We start from the raw sequence: 15,979 nt of genomic DNA on the forward strand, positions 1-15,979 counted from the left end.
AGCACGCTTTGGACGGGGAAATAAAACGAGCCGCCTAAAATTTCTACGTGGAATACAAGGGACGATTGCGGGCTTGAAGGGTTTTCTGTGCGTTATCTCTCTATTCTGATAGCTGGAGGAGGAAGGAGAGCGATGCTGTGCCCACAGAGCAATGCCTGCTCCCGGTTTTGGGGTGGATTTCAGCCCTGGCGCTCATGCTGCAGGGCACTGCGTGCAGAGGCAGCAGCAGCGTGCTGGCCGGCTGCTTCCCGTATCAGGGTGCATAAAGATGGGGGACAGGAGGATCATGGAGGCGGTAACGATCATCGTTTGAAAGAAATAATTAAAAACAATCACGACAGAAAACAACAAAAATAACAACGAACGCAACAATAACGAAAACGAACAGAATACAAACACGAAGAGTCGCAATAACGAAGCCCGTTACAGCCCCTCCGGCGACCCGCAGCCCCGGCTCCCCCCGGCCGCTCCCTCCGCCCGTCCCGCCGCCCGCAGCCGCGCAGCCGCCCGCCCTCCCCCAGCGCCGAGGCGGGGCCCCGGCAGAGCAGCACCGCGCCGTGCCGAGCCGAGCCGAGCCGAGCCGGGCCAGGCAGGCGCATGCAGGGCTCGGCGCGGCGGCGGCCGTTCCCGGCGGCGGCTCCGGGCTCCCCGCAGCCCTCCGGGCCGCTCTACGCGGGCAGGTGAGCGGCAGGGGAAGGGTGCGGGTGGGGGGAATACGGACACGGAGGCGGCCCATCGTGCCCAGTGCTCCCGGCACCATCCCTGGGATCACCCGGAGCGCCCCTGCCCGCATCTTCCTGACCCCCCGCCCCAGCCCATCGTGGCTGTATCGGATGCCCAGCTCCACGCAGCTCCCTCCCTACACGCATCACCCTGACCGCCCCCTGGATCAATGTGGACCCCTCCGGTCTCTCGCAGCCCCCCCGGTCCAGCTCCTGCCGGGTACCACCTCCTCATCCGAGATGCTGCAGTGCTCCCGGGCATCCCTGGCGGTTGGGTGCCCCCGACTTCATAGCAATTTCTTAAGGAAACTACGGCTGTCAGGCTCATCCCGACCCTCCAGGGTACCACCATCCATCCCACAGCTCCGTGCTCATCTTGGGGCTCTGCTCCCAGCACCCCAGAAGAGCACGTGGCACCTTGGCCCTAAAGCAGCTGCTTTCCCGTGCCACAGGCAGGTGAAGTCCGGGGGGCTGCCTGGAGGAATGGGCTCAGTGGGGCCGTTCTGCAGGGGCAGGGATTGGGATGACCCTGAGAGCAAAGGATGAAGCTGACAGCGTGGCCGGACCATCCCCATGCTGGAGCACCGCAGGGCAGGGTACTTTCTTGCATTCGATACTTTTTTAGGTTGAGTACTTTCATAGCATTCGCCACTTTCTTTTTCTTTTCTTTTTTTTTTAGCATTGGAAGCGTGGTGGGAGCTTTGTTTTGTCACACAGAAGTTGAAAATAGTTGCACTTCACTCAGCATTCGGGCTTTGCATCCTGCTTTCGTGCTCCCCCCTCAGCCGGGGAGAGCCTTCATAAGAGACGTGTGGGTTTTTATTCCTGCTGCTTTAGCTTTCCGTGCTGCCTCCTTCTCTGCTCAGAGCCCCAGCTCTGTACACACACCACCAATCCCAACCCAGCAGCAAAGCACCAGCTCTGGCTGGGCACGCAGCCCTGCAGCCTCCTCCTGCCTTCCCAATCCCCACTGATTTCTCCTTCTGTCCCTACCAGGCATGGGGCAGCAAAGAACGAGGACACCTCCAAGACCTCCCCGTTCCACCTCGACCTCTGGTTCTACTTCACACTGCAGAACTGGGTGCTGGACTTCGGCCGTCCCATCGCCATGGTGAGCTGGGGGAGGCAGAGCAGTGCTGGTGCATCCCCAGCCCCGTAGGTTTGCTTTTTCATAACACCTGTGATGTTTCTGCTGCTCATCCCCGTCCCTTTGCCTGAATGTCTTGAGCATGGGGCTCTTGCTCTCCACATAGCATGTGGCAGGAGGTTTTTTCGGGGCCTTTGCCCTAAAAAAGAGGTTTTTTAGTGCTGGCACCTGAACAGAACAGCGCATTTGCACAAATCACTGCTGTTGGGTTTCTCAGTGCTTTCTCAGCACTGCAGGAATGCGCAGCTGAGATTCAACCGCACTGTTCCTTTAGCTCCTGTATCCCAATGGTGCCAGAGGGATGCTCCCTGCAAGAGCAGCTCCCCACTGTCATTATTAACAGCAGTGTGAAGCATCGCAGAGCTGGCCACCAGACCACAGGCCAGCAGCCAAAGCCCCAAACCGAGCTCTGCTCTGTTCCCATCCCAAAGCAGGTGTGGGGCTGTGAGTGCTCCCAAAGCAAGGTGTGGTAATGGCGAGCTGGGCCATAGGTGTGCACTGATGCATCTTTTCCCCCCTCTCCTCAGATAATCCTGCCGCTGGAGTGGTTTCCCCTGAACAAACCGAGTGCTGGAGATTATTTCCACATGGCTTACAATGTTATAACACCGTTTCTTCTGCTAAAGGTAAACCATTCTTAATGCTGCCAGCTGTACAAGCAGGGCGAGTGGCACTTCTCAGGTGAAACCACTCCCCAACCACCACTGAGCCCTCCTTGTGCAGTGCAGAAGGAACTGAGGATGCTGGCTGCTCAGGAATGAGGCAGTGCCCACCTCCTTGCAGCCCACGACCACCTCCCCACCTTTCTGCACCCTGGAAATTATTTTCACCTTTCCAGCAATTCCCCACCCACCGGCCGTAAGCCACAGATGTGGGGCTTTTGAGGTTTTTTCTCCTGCTTTGAGGCAGTTTGGTTGCTGTGAGCTCGTGGGAGTCGGGCTGCTTTCCCATCCGTGTGCCGTCAGCTGGAACAAACCCGGTCTGACCGCATTCTGCACCCACATGGCTCAGCCTCTGACAGAAGCTCAGATCCAAGGGGAAGGCTGCAGAAGTCGGAGCCCGGGAGAAATCCCTTCACTTGTTCTCATGCTCCCTGCATGTAAAAGCAGGTCGCTTCCCCCTTGAGCTCCACGTTCAGAACCAAAGCTCTTCGCCCCAAAGTTCTTTGTTAAGACAACACTCACCCAGACCTTACGGGGCAGCTGGAACTGCAGCAGGTTTCCCAAGTCGTTCAGTGCTTAATTACACTTGTTGTTCAGCATTAGAGCTGCGTCTGTAGCTCAAATTCATCCAGCCACCAGATCTTGCAGCTAGGTTTTCAGGTTAAGGACTGTCCTGTCACTGGGAATCTTTTCCTATGAAACGCTTGGCAGTGAGGAGATACAAAACGCAATTATAAATATATTTTAACCTTCGTTAGCCAGGAATTGAATTACGTCCTGAGATGGAAATGATTCTCTCCTGAGTTTGGGAGTGATTGAACTCCATTGGGGCTGGAAAGCGAAGCTCAGTCCCAGTCCTGGTGGGGCTGTGGGCACTTTCACACTCAGTGTGAGCTGTGCTAAGTGGCACAGCCAGCTTCTGGGAGCTCAGTGCTCCATAGGACACAGTTTGCTGCTGTGGTCACCCCGTGTAGCCCTAAAGGACACCTCTGCCCTTCTTCCTACACCAGATGGGAGCTCCCTGAGCCCGAGGCTCCCCTCCCCGAACCCTGTGACAGTGGCAGCGGTTAGAGAGAGGGAAAGTTAAGCCTCAGAATTAAATACAAATAAGGAGCTTTTCTGCATTCGTGCAGACGAAGGGCTGCAAAGCTGCTTTGGCGGCGCGGGGCTTGCTGGGTCCCAACACGGCCGTATCTCCCCCTGGCGGGCTCTGAGACCTTCCCCATCCCCAGGCTATGAGGAACGACGCTTCCCTGCCCACAGCGGGTGGGCTGAAATGAAGGAGGGCTCATTCCGCTCCACTTCAGGAGCAGAAAGAGAGGGAGGGCTCCACTTCCATCAGGAAGAAAGGAGAACAAGCAACCCAGCAGAGCCCCCTGCAGACCCTCTGTACGGGGATGCGGCGCAGAGCAGCGGTGCGGGAGGTCTCTCTCACCGCTGGAGGGCACAGAAAGGCTGCTGGAAACACGAGGGGAGGCGAGCCGGCAGCTGCTGCTTTGAGGCTGGTGAACGATGCTTTTGATCACGTCTGGGGAAGGAATTGCTGGGTGTCCTGGTTGGGAATCGCGGCTTAGTGTGAGCGGTGGCTCAGGTGCGAGTGCCCCAAAATGTGATTTAGTGTCCCAAAAAGGGATGGAACGCAAGCAGGGAACAGAAAGCTGCACAGGCTGCGCTTTTCTGCAGGTCCCTGCATGGCGTGGGGTGACTTTTGCAAAGCGGGAGAGGGATGAATTTGTCACAGCATGGCTTCGTCCCTCCTCACTGCTCAGTGTCTCCTTTGGCAGCTCATCGAGCGCTCCCCAAAGACGCTGCCACGATCCATGGTGTACGTCAGCATCATCACGTTCGTGATGGGCGCCAGCATCCACCTGGTGGGCGACTCCGTCAACCACCGCCTCATCTTCAGCGGCTACCAGCACCACCTGTCCGTCAGGGAGAACCCCATCATCAGGAACCTGAAGCCAGAGACGCTGGTAAAGCCACTTCTTTATATCAGGGCTTAAAAAACCATCATCATCGTCGTTGCTTGTTCTTATTCCGGAGCGTGCCGTGCCCTCTCTGCCCTTTTGAATCTGTTCCGTTGCATTGCAGATTGATTCCTTTGAGCTGCTGTATTACTACGACGAGTATTTGGGTCACTCGATGTGGTAAGCGCTTTGCAGGGTTGATCTGGAGGGCTCAGAACGATGCATTGAGAGGCAGAGCTGCTCCCTGCACTCCGCTGCGGTGCTTGCAGGGATCTCTCCCTCCAAACGCTGCCCATTTCTGCCAGCATTTTTTGATCCCCATCACTTTGGGGACGTGAAGCCATGGGGAGGGGCAGAGCAGCACTGTTCCCCCCCTCCTCTTTGCAGATTCACTGACAGTTCTGCTCCAAAAATGTAAACCCACAACCACCACCACCCTGCTCATTTGTTCAGATGATCACACTAACGAATGGTCACAGTGGGGTGGACGGACACAAAGCAGGGCTCTGAGCCCCCAACTCACCCCAGGCTGCCTCTGCCCCCAGGTACATCCCCTTCTTCCTGATCCTCTTCATATACTTCACCGGCTGCTTCACACCCAACGAGGATGAGAGCAGGATGCCAATATCTGCACTGCTGCTGACGGGGCCGAGCAGCCTCTATTACTGGTGAGTGCCCCACTGGGGCGCTGGGGGTGCCAGGGCAGAGCTGCAGCTCCCGTGCCAAGCTGGAAAATCCAATCAAATCACCTTTGAGAGCTGGGATCACTTCAGCACTGCGTGTCCCTGTCCCAATTTGAGGTGTTCCGTCACCCACTGTGTCGCTCCCCCCACTGGCACAGCTGTCCCAGCCCTACCTGCTGGCATCCCGTGCTTTTCCTACTCTTCTGTTCCTTAGCAATCCCAGCACAGGGTCCATACAGCTGCAGCCCCCCCGTGCTGTGGGCAGACAGATCTGATCTGCATGGCGTTGGGATTCTCCTGGTGCCACTTTCCCTGGAGCACAGGGATGCACACCAACACATCCTGCAGGGCTAAATGGCCTTTTGAGAGAGGTCTTATTTATTTCCCATATTCATTAGCCTCCTCTTCCCAGACAACTTCCCTAATGGCAGCCAAACAACTTCCCATTCATTGTCAGTGACTGCGCCTGTGGCTTTGACCCCTGCTGAGGCTGTTCTCATACACTAAATTAATTTTTGATCATCAAAATCATCAGGATGATTTGGTCAGTTCCCACTTACCCTGCTGCTCTGCCTTTAAATACATCAGCCGAGTCTCTGCCATTCCAAGGAAAACAATTGAAGATGCACTGAGCACAATTCCACCCACCAGCACCGGAACAATCCTCAGCACAGCTCCCTACAGGGAGGCATCCATGGGTGCCCCCACCCTACGGGCTCCTGGGGGCTGGTACCCAAAACAAGACCTGGCTTCCAACACTCCCCATGAGTTTGCTGCCTCTCTGCACTCCCCCAGCTGAGTGCAGCACCCCGACTTACACTCACGGTTCTGCGTGGTGCAGGAGAAAACAAATGGGTAACAAGCTGTGGGTAACAGTTCCTCAGGTCTCCCATGGACAGGAACCAAATCCTTCCCATTTCTCATAGACAAGGACCAAATCCTCACTATTTGCCATTGACAAGAACCAAATCCTCACTATTTGCCATTGACAAGGACCAAATCCTCACTATTTGCCATTGACAAGAACCAAATCCTCACTATTTGCCATTGACAAGGACCAAATCCTTGCCATTTCCCATAGACACAAACAAGAGCCAGGGAAGTACGAGAGCTCTGTTCCCCCCCCCCCCCTCCCCAACCTTTTCTTTAAGCTTTCAGGACTCCCCGCAGCCATTTCTCTGGATTTCTGGGCTGGCAACAAGTGCCATGTATCCCATTTGGAGCCGAGCAGGGAGAACACCAACCCAAACAGCTGCTTTAATGGGGAAAGAACATTGTAGGGTGCTTGCAATGGGCTCCTACAGTCAGTACAAACCTTTTGGACAACACTGCATTGCCAGCACGTGTTTTGGGGTGCACACTACAGGCGCTTTGCTTTGCAGGTACCTCGTGACCGAGGGGCAGATCTTCATCCTCTACATCTTCACCTTCTTCGCCATGATGGCTCTGGTGATGCACCAGAAGCGCAAAGGGCTGGTGTTGGACAGCAACGGGCTCTTCCTCTTCTACTCGTTCATCATCACCTTGGTTCTGATTGCTGTGTGGGTGGTGTGGCTGTGGAACGACAAAACCCTCAGGAAGAAATACCCCGGGGTGATTTACATCCCCGAGCCGTGGGCTTTTTACACCCTGCACATGAGCAACCTCCAGGCGGCGAAGGAGAGTTTATAGCTTTTGATATTTGGGAGCGAATCAAAGGGAAAAAATAAATAAATTAAAAAAATAAAATCTAGTTTTTCTAATGTAGAGGTGTTTCAAATAAATCCTTTGCCCCACATTGGCTGCAAGGTGAATGCTGTCAGCCGGGGGGCTTTGCTGGGAGCCCACCTGCAATATTCAGCTGCTGGAGGTGGGGGCTGCAGGGGGGGATTGGCTGCACCGGGGGTGGGGAGCAGCAGGGGGGGCTGCTGTGCCCGGCCCTGGTGGGGCTCTGGGCAGAATGAGCTGAGCTCACAGCAGGGGGGGCTTTGGGGTCCCTTCCAACCCAACCGTTCTGTGATGCATTACCAGACTTCGATGTATTATCATCAATTGGGGTCCTGCTCTTTGGTTTATTGCTTATTCGTGACACGTTGTGATACGTTCATATGTGGGAATGATTATTTAGGGTTGAGCTGTAATGTCTGCTCGGCATTTTTATAGGAAACACTCGATCCCACAAAAAAAAAAAAAAAAATTAAAAGAAAAAGGAAAAAGAGGGAAAATAAAAGAGGAAAAAAGAAAAAAGAGGAGGAAAAGGAGAAGGAAAATAAAAGGGGGGGAAAGGAGGAGGAAAAAAAGAAGGGAAAAAAAAAGAGGAGGAAAAAAGGAAGAAGAAAAGGAGGAGGAGAAGAAAAGGAAGAGGAGAAAAGCAAATAAAAAAAAAATCAAAGGAAAAAAGAAAAATAAAAGGAAAAAAGGGGGGGAGGAGGAAAAGACAAAAATATGAGGAAAAAAGGAAGAGAAGGAAGGAAAAGAATAAAAAGGAAGAAAAAAGGAGGAAAAAAAAAAGGGGGGGTGGGAGGGGGGGGGGAGAGGAAAAAAGATGAAAAAAACGGGGAAAAAAAAAGAGGGGAAAAAAAAGGAAAAGAAAAGAGAGAAAAAGCCCAGCGGAACCATCCGATCCCCCCCGCCTCCCGCCCCGCTCCGGCTGTTATTTCAGCCCTCCCCGCCCCGCCCGCCGGACTTCGGCCCTTCCGCGCCGCGCGGTGCGACCCGCGGAGCTCCGCCATGGTGAGGGGGGCGGGGGGGGGGGGGCAGCGCGCTGCGCCGCGTCCCCGTAACGATGTTGAAGTTTTGGTTCTTTTCTGTTTTTCTCCTCTCCCTCCCCGCAGGCCAAGTTTCTGTCCCAGGATCAAATTAATGGTATGTATTTATGATTGCTATTATTCCTACTTTCCAGCTCCAGACCCTCGCAGCAGAGGGTGTTGCCCCCTCCTTTTTCTCCGAGCAATCTCCCTTCCCCCCGTGCCTCCCTCCTCCCCCCTCCCCCCCCCATACCGCGGGGTGTGCGGGGTCTGGGGGGGCCACCATAGGCAGAAAGCTGCGGTGGGAGCAGAGGGGCAAACCCGGCTGCCAGCCATGTGGGGGGGGCGGTGGGGAGGGGGGACGGACCAGGGACCCCCCCCCGCCGCGGAAGGGGCCCCGAGGAGGGGGTTGGGGGCGGGGGCAGCGTGTGCACAGCAGTGCTGCAGAGCAATAAGAGTATTATGGCCAATCTGCTCAGCGGGATCGCGGCGGGGGGAGCCGGGGCCGCGGCCCCACCGGGACCCAATGCCTGTGGGAGGGCGGGGAGGGGGACCTCGGGGGGTTTGTGCTATGCTCCATCCCTTCCTGCTTTGCAAGCCTGCACTTTGAATTACTTTTGGCACTTTAAGAACAGAATCACAAATTCCCTGAGGTTGGAAAAAGACTCCAAGGTCCCCAACCCCAACCCCAATCCACCCCAACCATGCCCACATCCCTCAGTGCTGCAGCCCCGTGGTTCTGAACAGCCCAAGGGATGGGGACCAGCCCCGCTGCCAAGGCAGCCTGTGTCAATTCATTACTTCTCTCTTGGAAAAGAAACTGTTCCTCTGTATCCAACCCAAACACCACCTAAGGCCAAAGCAGTGTTGGAAAAGATCCTCCAGGATCCCCAGCCCCACCCCTATCCCCGACTTCAGTCCTCCCCTCCCTGCACCACAGGGTAAGGAGATACCCGACACAGCCACCTGATCCCCTCCTTTGCCATCATAGAGACTTTTGGCTTTTAATTAGAGTTCAAGGAGTGCTTTTCGCTCTACGACAAGAACCACAAAGGGAAGATCAGGGCTGCAGACCTGCTGGCCGTGATGCGCTGCCTGGGGGTCAGCCCCACGCCGGCTGAGGCACAGCGGCACCTGCACCTGCACAAGATCGGTGAGTCCCAAACACACATCCCAAAACCAGCCCACCAGTCCCAAACACACATCCCAAAATGGGTCTGAGAGGGAGGGCACAGGGAGCGAAGCTGGCTGATGCTAGCAGGAGGCGGCTGGGGGTATTTTGTGGTCAAAACGTTGATTTCGTGGAGTTGGGAAATGATGGGAAAGGAGGAGGGGGCTGTGTGTCACTGTGCGCCCCAGGACTTGGCACATAGAGGGGGAGTTCCGAGCTGGGCAAAAGAGAACAGCTGTACGTGGGCTGTGGGAACCACCAGCAGTGCTGCCCCTGTCAGACAAAAACCAGAAGGAGCCCCAAGAAGGGAAGTTGGGGGATGTGGGAAGTGGTAGAACTACCCCAGAGTCCAGAGCTGAGCCTTTCTTTCCCTTCTGCCAGAGCGCAATGCGGAGCTGGACTTCTCCACCTTCCTCAACATCATGTACAGGCAGATGAAGCAGGAGGAGCCTGAGAAGGAGATCCTGACGGCGCTGGCCATGATCGATCGGGAGAAGCGAGGGCTGATCTCTGCTGCTGAGCTGAGGGCAAAGCTGACACGACTGGGGGAGAAACTGTCCGAGGAAGAGGGTATGGCAGCTTCGGAGCTCCCACTCCTTCTCTTCCCCGTCCCCCTGTCCCATGCATGCACACAGAGCGCTCCCACAGCCTCATTAGCGTGCTGTTCTTAATTACACAACCATCAGCGTGGGTTCACCATGCTGCTGCCAACCCACAGCCACCACCACTCGTCCAAACAATGCAGAAGGACAGCAGTTAAAAGCACCTGATGCTGACCTGACCCCATCCCACCTCAGCTGTGCTGTAACTCAGTGCGCTCTGACCCAGTGAGAACCGACCCTTTCTCCCCTCCCCACGTTACTTGAGTGTTCTGAGAATCGTTCATTACTTTTCAATTGAAGAATTAATTACACCAGCAGGACGTTCTCTTTGAGAGGAGGAGCAGAGTGCTCAGCCTGCTCACAAGAGCCATACCCAGGTCCAGCAACCGCAGACTGGACGGCACTTCCAACAGAGCCTGACCACCTCACAAACCCACATCCCATGTTCCCTTTTGTTCAAGCAGCACAGTACCACTGACCTACACCCAATACAGCCTTGTATTTCCTTCTGTTTCCTTGCAGTCGATGACCTGCTGAAAGAAGCCAAAATCGGGCCAAATGGCACAATTAAATACGAAGAGTTCACCCACACCATTTGCCTCCCCGCAGTCGATTACTGACAGCAGGAGGGGTTTGCGAGCAGCAGGACCTGCAACTTCTCTTCACTCCATCTTTCCTCATCACCACCTGCACTCAGGAATCATCATTTGCCTTTGGGAACCCAGGGGCTGCCTTGGCTGCGCTTCCCCAGGACCCCGGAGAAGCGCTCTCTCAAACTGCGAGCTGATACTGAAATAAATGAGGTGTGACGTTCCCACGTGGCAAAAGCATCGTGCTTCGCACCTCTTCTTATCGTACAGCAAACCTACAGCCACGTCCTGCTGCCTCACACTGCCAGGCCCCGCAGCCTGACCCAGCAGCAGAGCTCCCGGCCACACGCTGCCAACAGCAGTGCTGCACTTAGAAGGGATGCAGCTGGGCGCGATGCCTGCTGGCTGCAGGGGATGCTGCCAGCCTCAAAGTGTGGCAGTTCTCATTCCCCCCTCCTGCAGCGTTGCACTCTGCTCAGGTGCAGCATCACACAGGTCGGCTCTGTGCTGTTCAGTTGCCCCTGCGTTCAGGCAGCACCTGGGTCTGCCGCCGAGCTCTGGGCTGGCCTGGAACACATTCCTGCAGGTGTCTGGCAGGGAAAACAGGCTATGGAAATCCAGCTTTCCGTAATAGCAAAAAAAAATACAACACCAAGCAAAAACGCATCTCTAGACTGCTCAAAGCTGAGGTGATGCAGGGCAGTCAGTGTTCATCCCACCCGCAGCATGGCAGCACAGCTGAGGACTGAGGGCAGCACACAGCAGAGCCATGAAGCCCAAGCAGGGCTGGACTCAGTGCACGTCCCCACCGCCTCCTGCTGCCTCTCCCTCTTCTCATTCATTCTGCAGCAACCAACACTCCCTGCTCCATCTGTGAGACAGCCAGCAGGGAAACCCTCACAGCAAGTCAGTGCAGTGCCTTCAGGCTCTCAAAGGCACGCAGCACAGCTCCAATGCCATCACACAACCTGTGAAGTCAGGCAGGAACTCCAGCAGCACAGCACTGCTTAGAAAGCAAAGCACCAGCAGGCTCTTCCAGCACCCCAGCAGCACGGCCACAGCTGCAAGGCAGCAGCAGGAATCACCCCATGCTACAGCAGCAAAGCATTCCTGCTCACAGGGACCTGGGCCACCAAAGACCCCCAGCCCCCAGCCCCCACCCTGCTGCGTGTGGCTGTAGGAAACACAACGTAGCCGAATGCTTTTTATTACATCTAAAGAGTTCTACATAAACAGGTAACATTCAATAGGTAAACCATTTGTTTTTTTTTTTTCCAATGCATATAATAAATATTTTCACTTGGTACTTTTATACAAACTGACATTGGTCTACTATACATCTTTAAAAGCCATGTACTGGTTTGGCATGCCGTATGGAAACTATGAGAAAGTTTTAAGGCAATGAATGACAGATCTGAGTTAATGGTCATTTTAATATTCTGCTTATATACATTTTTTTTTCCCTTTGTTAATTAAAACAATTAACAGCAGCACTTTGGGGGACCACCAGCAATTTTCCCTTGTTAGAAATCTAAGCTCTGTTAAAAAAAAAAGAAAGGAAAAAAACCCCAAACAGTTACACTGACAAAACAAAACCCTTTCTGAATATATTTAAAATGTGCTTCAAACCCTGAAATGTGAACCCGCAGGGAGGAATTCCCATCCCACTGCTCTCCCCACAGCGCTGCGTATGGGGGCTGCCCCACAGCCACCCTGCAGGGGGGGCAGCGGGTCGGCCTGGAGCCACTGCTGCAGCGCTGATGGCGGCAGCACAACGCTCTCAATGCAACCTGCACGCACTGCAGTTCCAAGCTGTGGTTTATTCCCTTCCAACGCAGCACTGATGCCCACCAGCACCCAAAGCCACGTCCGGCCCACGCTGTGCGCGCACCCTGACCCCACGCAGGGCTCCCACCCCCAGCCCTCCCCTGCAGGAGCTCGGGGACGTGAACCACAGAGCGCGGCCGCCCAGCATCAGCAGGCAGCGCTTTGCAGCTCTTCTCAGCCACGTGACGGCGCGGATCGGAGCTCCGTTTGCAGGGAACTTCGAGAACTCGGACTGAGCCTTCTACCAAGTCACGTTAGCTGTGGTCAGAGGCACAGAGATGGTCGACTATACAGCACAGCCCAGCGTGAGACACCAACACTCAAAGCATACGGGATTCACACCGCAAAGAGTTTCGGGAACGTTTCTCTCCCTTCTTTGCAGAGCAACGAGGTCGGAGACGGCAGCAGCAAACTGAGCAGCCTTCCTTCCCTCCGGGGCCAGGCAGGAGGAGTGCAAGACATCACCAGGCGGCCTCACTCTCCAAGCGCGGGCAGCGAGGTGCCGCATCCTGTCTTAGCACGCTTGCCACAAGAACGATTTCAATACCGTGGTGCAAACGGAGGCAGGCTGCTCCTCTGCTCCTCTTCAGCACGCTGCTCAGTCAGTGGGACATCGCCTCGCTGCGCTCTGCCGACGTCTCTGGCTGCTCTGCTTTACCAAAGGCGCGGACGGGACGCGGCTGCTCTGCGGCACGGGGCAGCACGCACGGCTAAAATGCACCAGACACATTCCTCATGGGGGTTTAATCACTTCGAAATCAGACTGAGTTTAAAAAATAAGTATTTCCCATTTTCTATCCTTTTATTTTATTTTTTTTTTTTTTAACTGACATTTAATAAATTATAAAATTGGTGTATGGTGAAATATATATATATATATCAGCCAGATATGTATGAAATACACATGCATGGGAAAAACTATTTAACTCACTTTTAACTCACACACACGGATCTATAAATACATATATACACACACATATACATATAAACACAAACGTTTGTTTTCAAAATTCAAGTCAACTATTTAGTGGCAGAGGGATGCTGTAAAAACACTAAAAACAATTTTGATGCCACATAATCATGTGAACCTTTCAAAGAACCATACAACTGATCATACAGCAATACCTAATGCTACTTGGATTAACGTGTTTTTCTTCTTTTTTTTTTTGTCATTTTTCTTTTTTTTTTTTCTTTTTTTTTTTTTTTTTTTCCTTTTTTAATTAATGCAATATTTTGAGACAACTTCATAGGCAAAAGGTGGCCCTCGTCAATGCTCAAAGCAAACTACAGCTGCAATCAACAGCTTGGGACATTAAAAACTCAGACAAGCATCTGCTAACCTCTGTATTCCTCACTCTCTTTCCTGATAAACCTGTTACCTGCACTTTCAACCAGTTACAAAAATAGTTTTCACACCAGAGGAAATCATTTCTCTCTGACGCGGACTTTGGGACACAAGAGAATCACCTCCTTCCCTCCCCCTGCTCTCACTTTAAAGAATCTCCTGAAAAACTGCATTCCAGCTATTTACACGTTTCTCTGTAACAAGAACGGATCAGCCCAAATGATCCACCAGCTCTTACAAAAAGATTTTCCTATGTCACACATGGCTGAGAAATAAAAAAAAAAGAAGTGAAACCAGGAAGCAAACGTGGCTCCAAGTGCAATGGAAGTGAACGGAAAGGAATGGGGAATGAAAACAATCGCCGAGCCAAAGGGAGAAAACTGAACAGGAACCCACGACCTTGGGAGACTTCAATAGGCAGAGATTGGTTTAAGCGCAGGGAAGGGCGCCGGGCTTTTTTTTGGTCTAACAGACTCACATTAAACACTGAATATCAACTTAACTCGGTGAAGGCGAACTCAGAAGACAGTGTACCAAGACCACTATCAGCTGCACAAACCATGCAAGAGAGCGTTGGCATTTGGATTTTCTTCCTTTTGCTGACAAGTTCACTTTGAAGCAGAAATTTGATGTACTGCAGCTCAAAGGAGGTTTTCCCAGCCAGCAGGCAGGCCCAGCCCAGCGGGCCAGCTCCACACGCCTGGCTGACCTTAAAGCACAAGCAGCTCCACACATCTCAAACTGACACATGCTTAATATTGTGATTAGGATCTGAAGTTATTTTAAAAGGATTTCATAGTAAGTTGTTAGAAACAAAAACCTGCAGTGGGATGTGTCGATGCTTTTCTCTGGGGCTAGATTCTGTACCAATTTGGTCTTGTCCCACATGAACACAGCCAAAACATTTCTCAGCCTGACATTTTATTGAGTCTGGCCCTCCAGAATAATTGGTGCACTAACGAGCTTGCAACATGCTTGATTAAAGCATGGAATTAAAAAGAAAGTCAGCTGAACAGAGGGTCACACAGAACAAAAAATGACAGATAAACACTCCTGAAAGGCTACGTACTGCAAACTGAGGGAACGGTACGGAACAGGCTGGGTAGGGTTTATTCCACTTCAAGCACAACAAAATCTGCACCAAAATGGGATGGGGGAATTACATTCCACCACCAAATACAGATGTCTCTAAGAGGCAAAAAAAAAAAAAAAAAAAAAAAGAAGAAAAAAAAGAAAAAACCTAGGAGCTTGAACTTCAGAAGTTCAGTTCCTTTTCCCATTTATGTTACTGTGAAGAGAATAATGCCATTTGTGTCCAAACTAAGGGCAGAAAAAGTAACTCACATGACAAATGCACAGGTGTAGAATCTTCAGCATCCAGAAAATCGAAGTTCCTTGTATTTGTGGGTTTTTTGTGTGTGTGTTTTGCTTTGTGGGTTTTTTTTTTTTGTTATTTTTTTTTTTTTAATCTGTGAGGCCATCTTAGATTTATATACAAAAGTAAAACTGAAAATATAGTTTTGTTCTCTGTACATGTAAATTTTTTTCCCTAAAAAAGGAAAAAAACCTGTCTATGTTTCTAACATAAAGTAAAACCAAGCACAAAGACTTCCTCTGACCAGTTCGTTTTCTCCAAAAATCAGTCCAAGGAAATAATGTCTGATATGATACCAAAGATAGACGCCGTGTCCGCGCCGCTCCTACTTGCAACTGGATGACCATGATTCTCTCGCAGGCTGTTGGAGGAAACAAGACTGCTGTTACTGCCACTATTGCTACCGTTTGTGGCTGGCAGAGAACTGCTTCCTCCTGCATTTAGCTGATCGAGAAACATCTGAGATGAAGTGTATGGGAAAAAACGAGAGTGTAAGAGTTCTTGATCATCTGATGCAGAAACTGCCGCAGCTGCAGCGGCAAGAAGGGATGTGTTGTAATGCTGGGGGGAAAAACAACATTTGCAAGTTACATTTCAGACACCATTGTTTTGATTCAGACCAGCAAAAAAGAATATATCTGTAAGCTACAGCTCTGACAGCTGCTGGGTTTCACACCAGCTCGCCCGCTCAACCTTTCTGTAAGGTGAGCGGATCGACGCAGTCAACTTTTACCTCTGCAGCCCCTGACTTCCAGAGCCAAACACAATGGGAAATACTGGCAATTAGTAAGAAAAAACACTAGAAAGGCAGCGGCATTGCAAGACAGGCAAACAGTAAGGAACGGCAAGCAGAAGCACTCTTTTACCTCTCCATACAATTCCTCGGTGGACAAATACCCCCAAATTCAAAGAATCATTTGGCCATCCCTCTGCTCATTAGTCATCAACTACAGCTGCTAAAACTACGTGCTACTCATTGCTGGTGGAGGAAAGCATACTTCTGTGAAAAACACCTTTAGAAATAGCACGTTTAGGCCCATCAGAAGGCAGCAAGGGCTGTCCAAGGTGATACTCTCTGACAGGCAGCCCCCAAAAGGCAAGAACTTCAATTACCAAGATCTGGATTTGAAATGCTATCTATCTGTATGGTAATTCTGCACTC

The 15,979-nt window shown here is 52.2% G+C and overlaps 3 protein-coding genes across 5 annotated transcripts in view; 2 read left to right on the forward strand and 1 right to left on the reverse strand.

Annotated features, from left to right (window-relative positions):
• The first annotated feature begins 558 nt into the window (after window positions 1–558).
• CLN6 (CLN6 transmembrane ER protein) lies at window positions 559–6,909 on the forward strand. Its single transcript, XM_052671882.1, has 7 exons — window positions 559–680; window positions 1,719–1,833; window positions 2,397–2,495; window positions 4,316–4,504; window positions 4,623–4,678; window positions 5,044–5,166; window positions 6,564–6,909. The coding sequence occupies exons 1-7, from the start codon at window positions 598–600 to the stop codon at window positions 6,850–6,852; spliced, it is 954 nt and encodes a 317-aa protein (XP_052527842.1). The 5' UTR covers window positions 559–597; the 3' UTR covers window positions 6,853–6,909.
• Window positions 6,910–7,803: 894 nt separating this feature from the next.
• On the forward strand, window positions 7,804–10,497 carry CALML4 (calmodulin like 4). 2 transcript variants are annotated; one of them, XM_052671888.1, is made up of 5 exons: window positions 7,804–7,893; window positions 7,995–8,025; window positions 8,920–9,060; window positions 9,460–9,648; window positions 10,203–10,497. In XM_052671888.1, the coding sequence occupies exons 1-5, from the start codon at window positions 7,891–7,893 to the stop codon at window positions 10,298–10,300; spliced, it is 462 nt and encodes a 153-aa protein (XP_052527848.1). In that variant the 5' UTR covers window positions 7,804–7,890; the 3' UTR covers window positions 10,301–10,497. The 2 variants fall into 2 exon arrangements, with proteins under 2 accessions (XP_052527848.1, XP_052527849.1); XM_052671889.1 differs by lacking the exon at window positions 7,804–7,893 and having other exon boundaries at window positions 7,989–8,025; window positions 8,899–9,060.
• A 963-nt stretch (window positions 10,498–11,460) lies between these two features.
• The window catches only part of PIAS1 (protein inhibitor of activated STAT 1), a 51,810-nt gene continuing 47,291 nt past the window's right edge, over window positions 11,461–15,979 (reverse strand). Inside the window, exon 14 of one of the 2 annotated variants that reach the window (XM_052671869.1) lies at window positions 11,461–15,178. In XM_052671869.1, coding sequence (XP_052527829.1) covers window positions 15,143–15,178 — 36 coding nt within the window. In that variant the 3' untranslated portion in view covers window positions 11,461–15,142. Of the gene's footprint in view, window positions 15,379–15,979 lie in introns of both variants that reach the window. The other variant, XM_052671868.1, reaches the window with a different exon arrangement.

Source organism: Tympanuchus pallidicinctus, unplaced genomic scaffold (genome assembly GCF_026119805.1).
Source record: "Tympanuchus pallidicinctus isolate F22 unplaced genomic scaffold, pur_lepc_1.0 scaffold12, whole genome shotgun sequence".
Taxonomy (NCBI): Eukaryota; Metazoa; Chordata; class Aves; order Galliformes; family Phasianidae; genus Tympanuchus; species Tympanuchus pallidicinctus.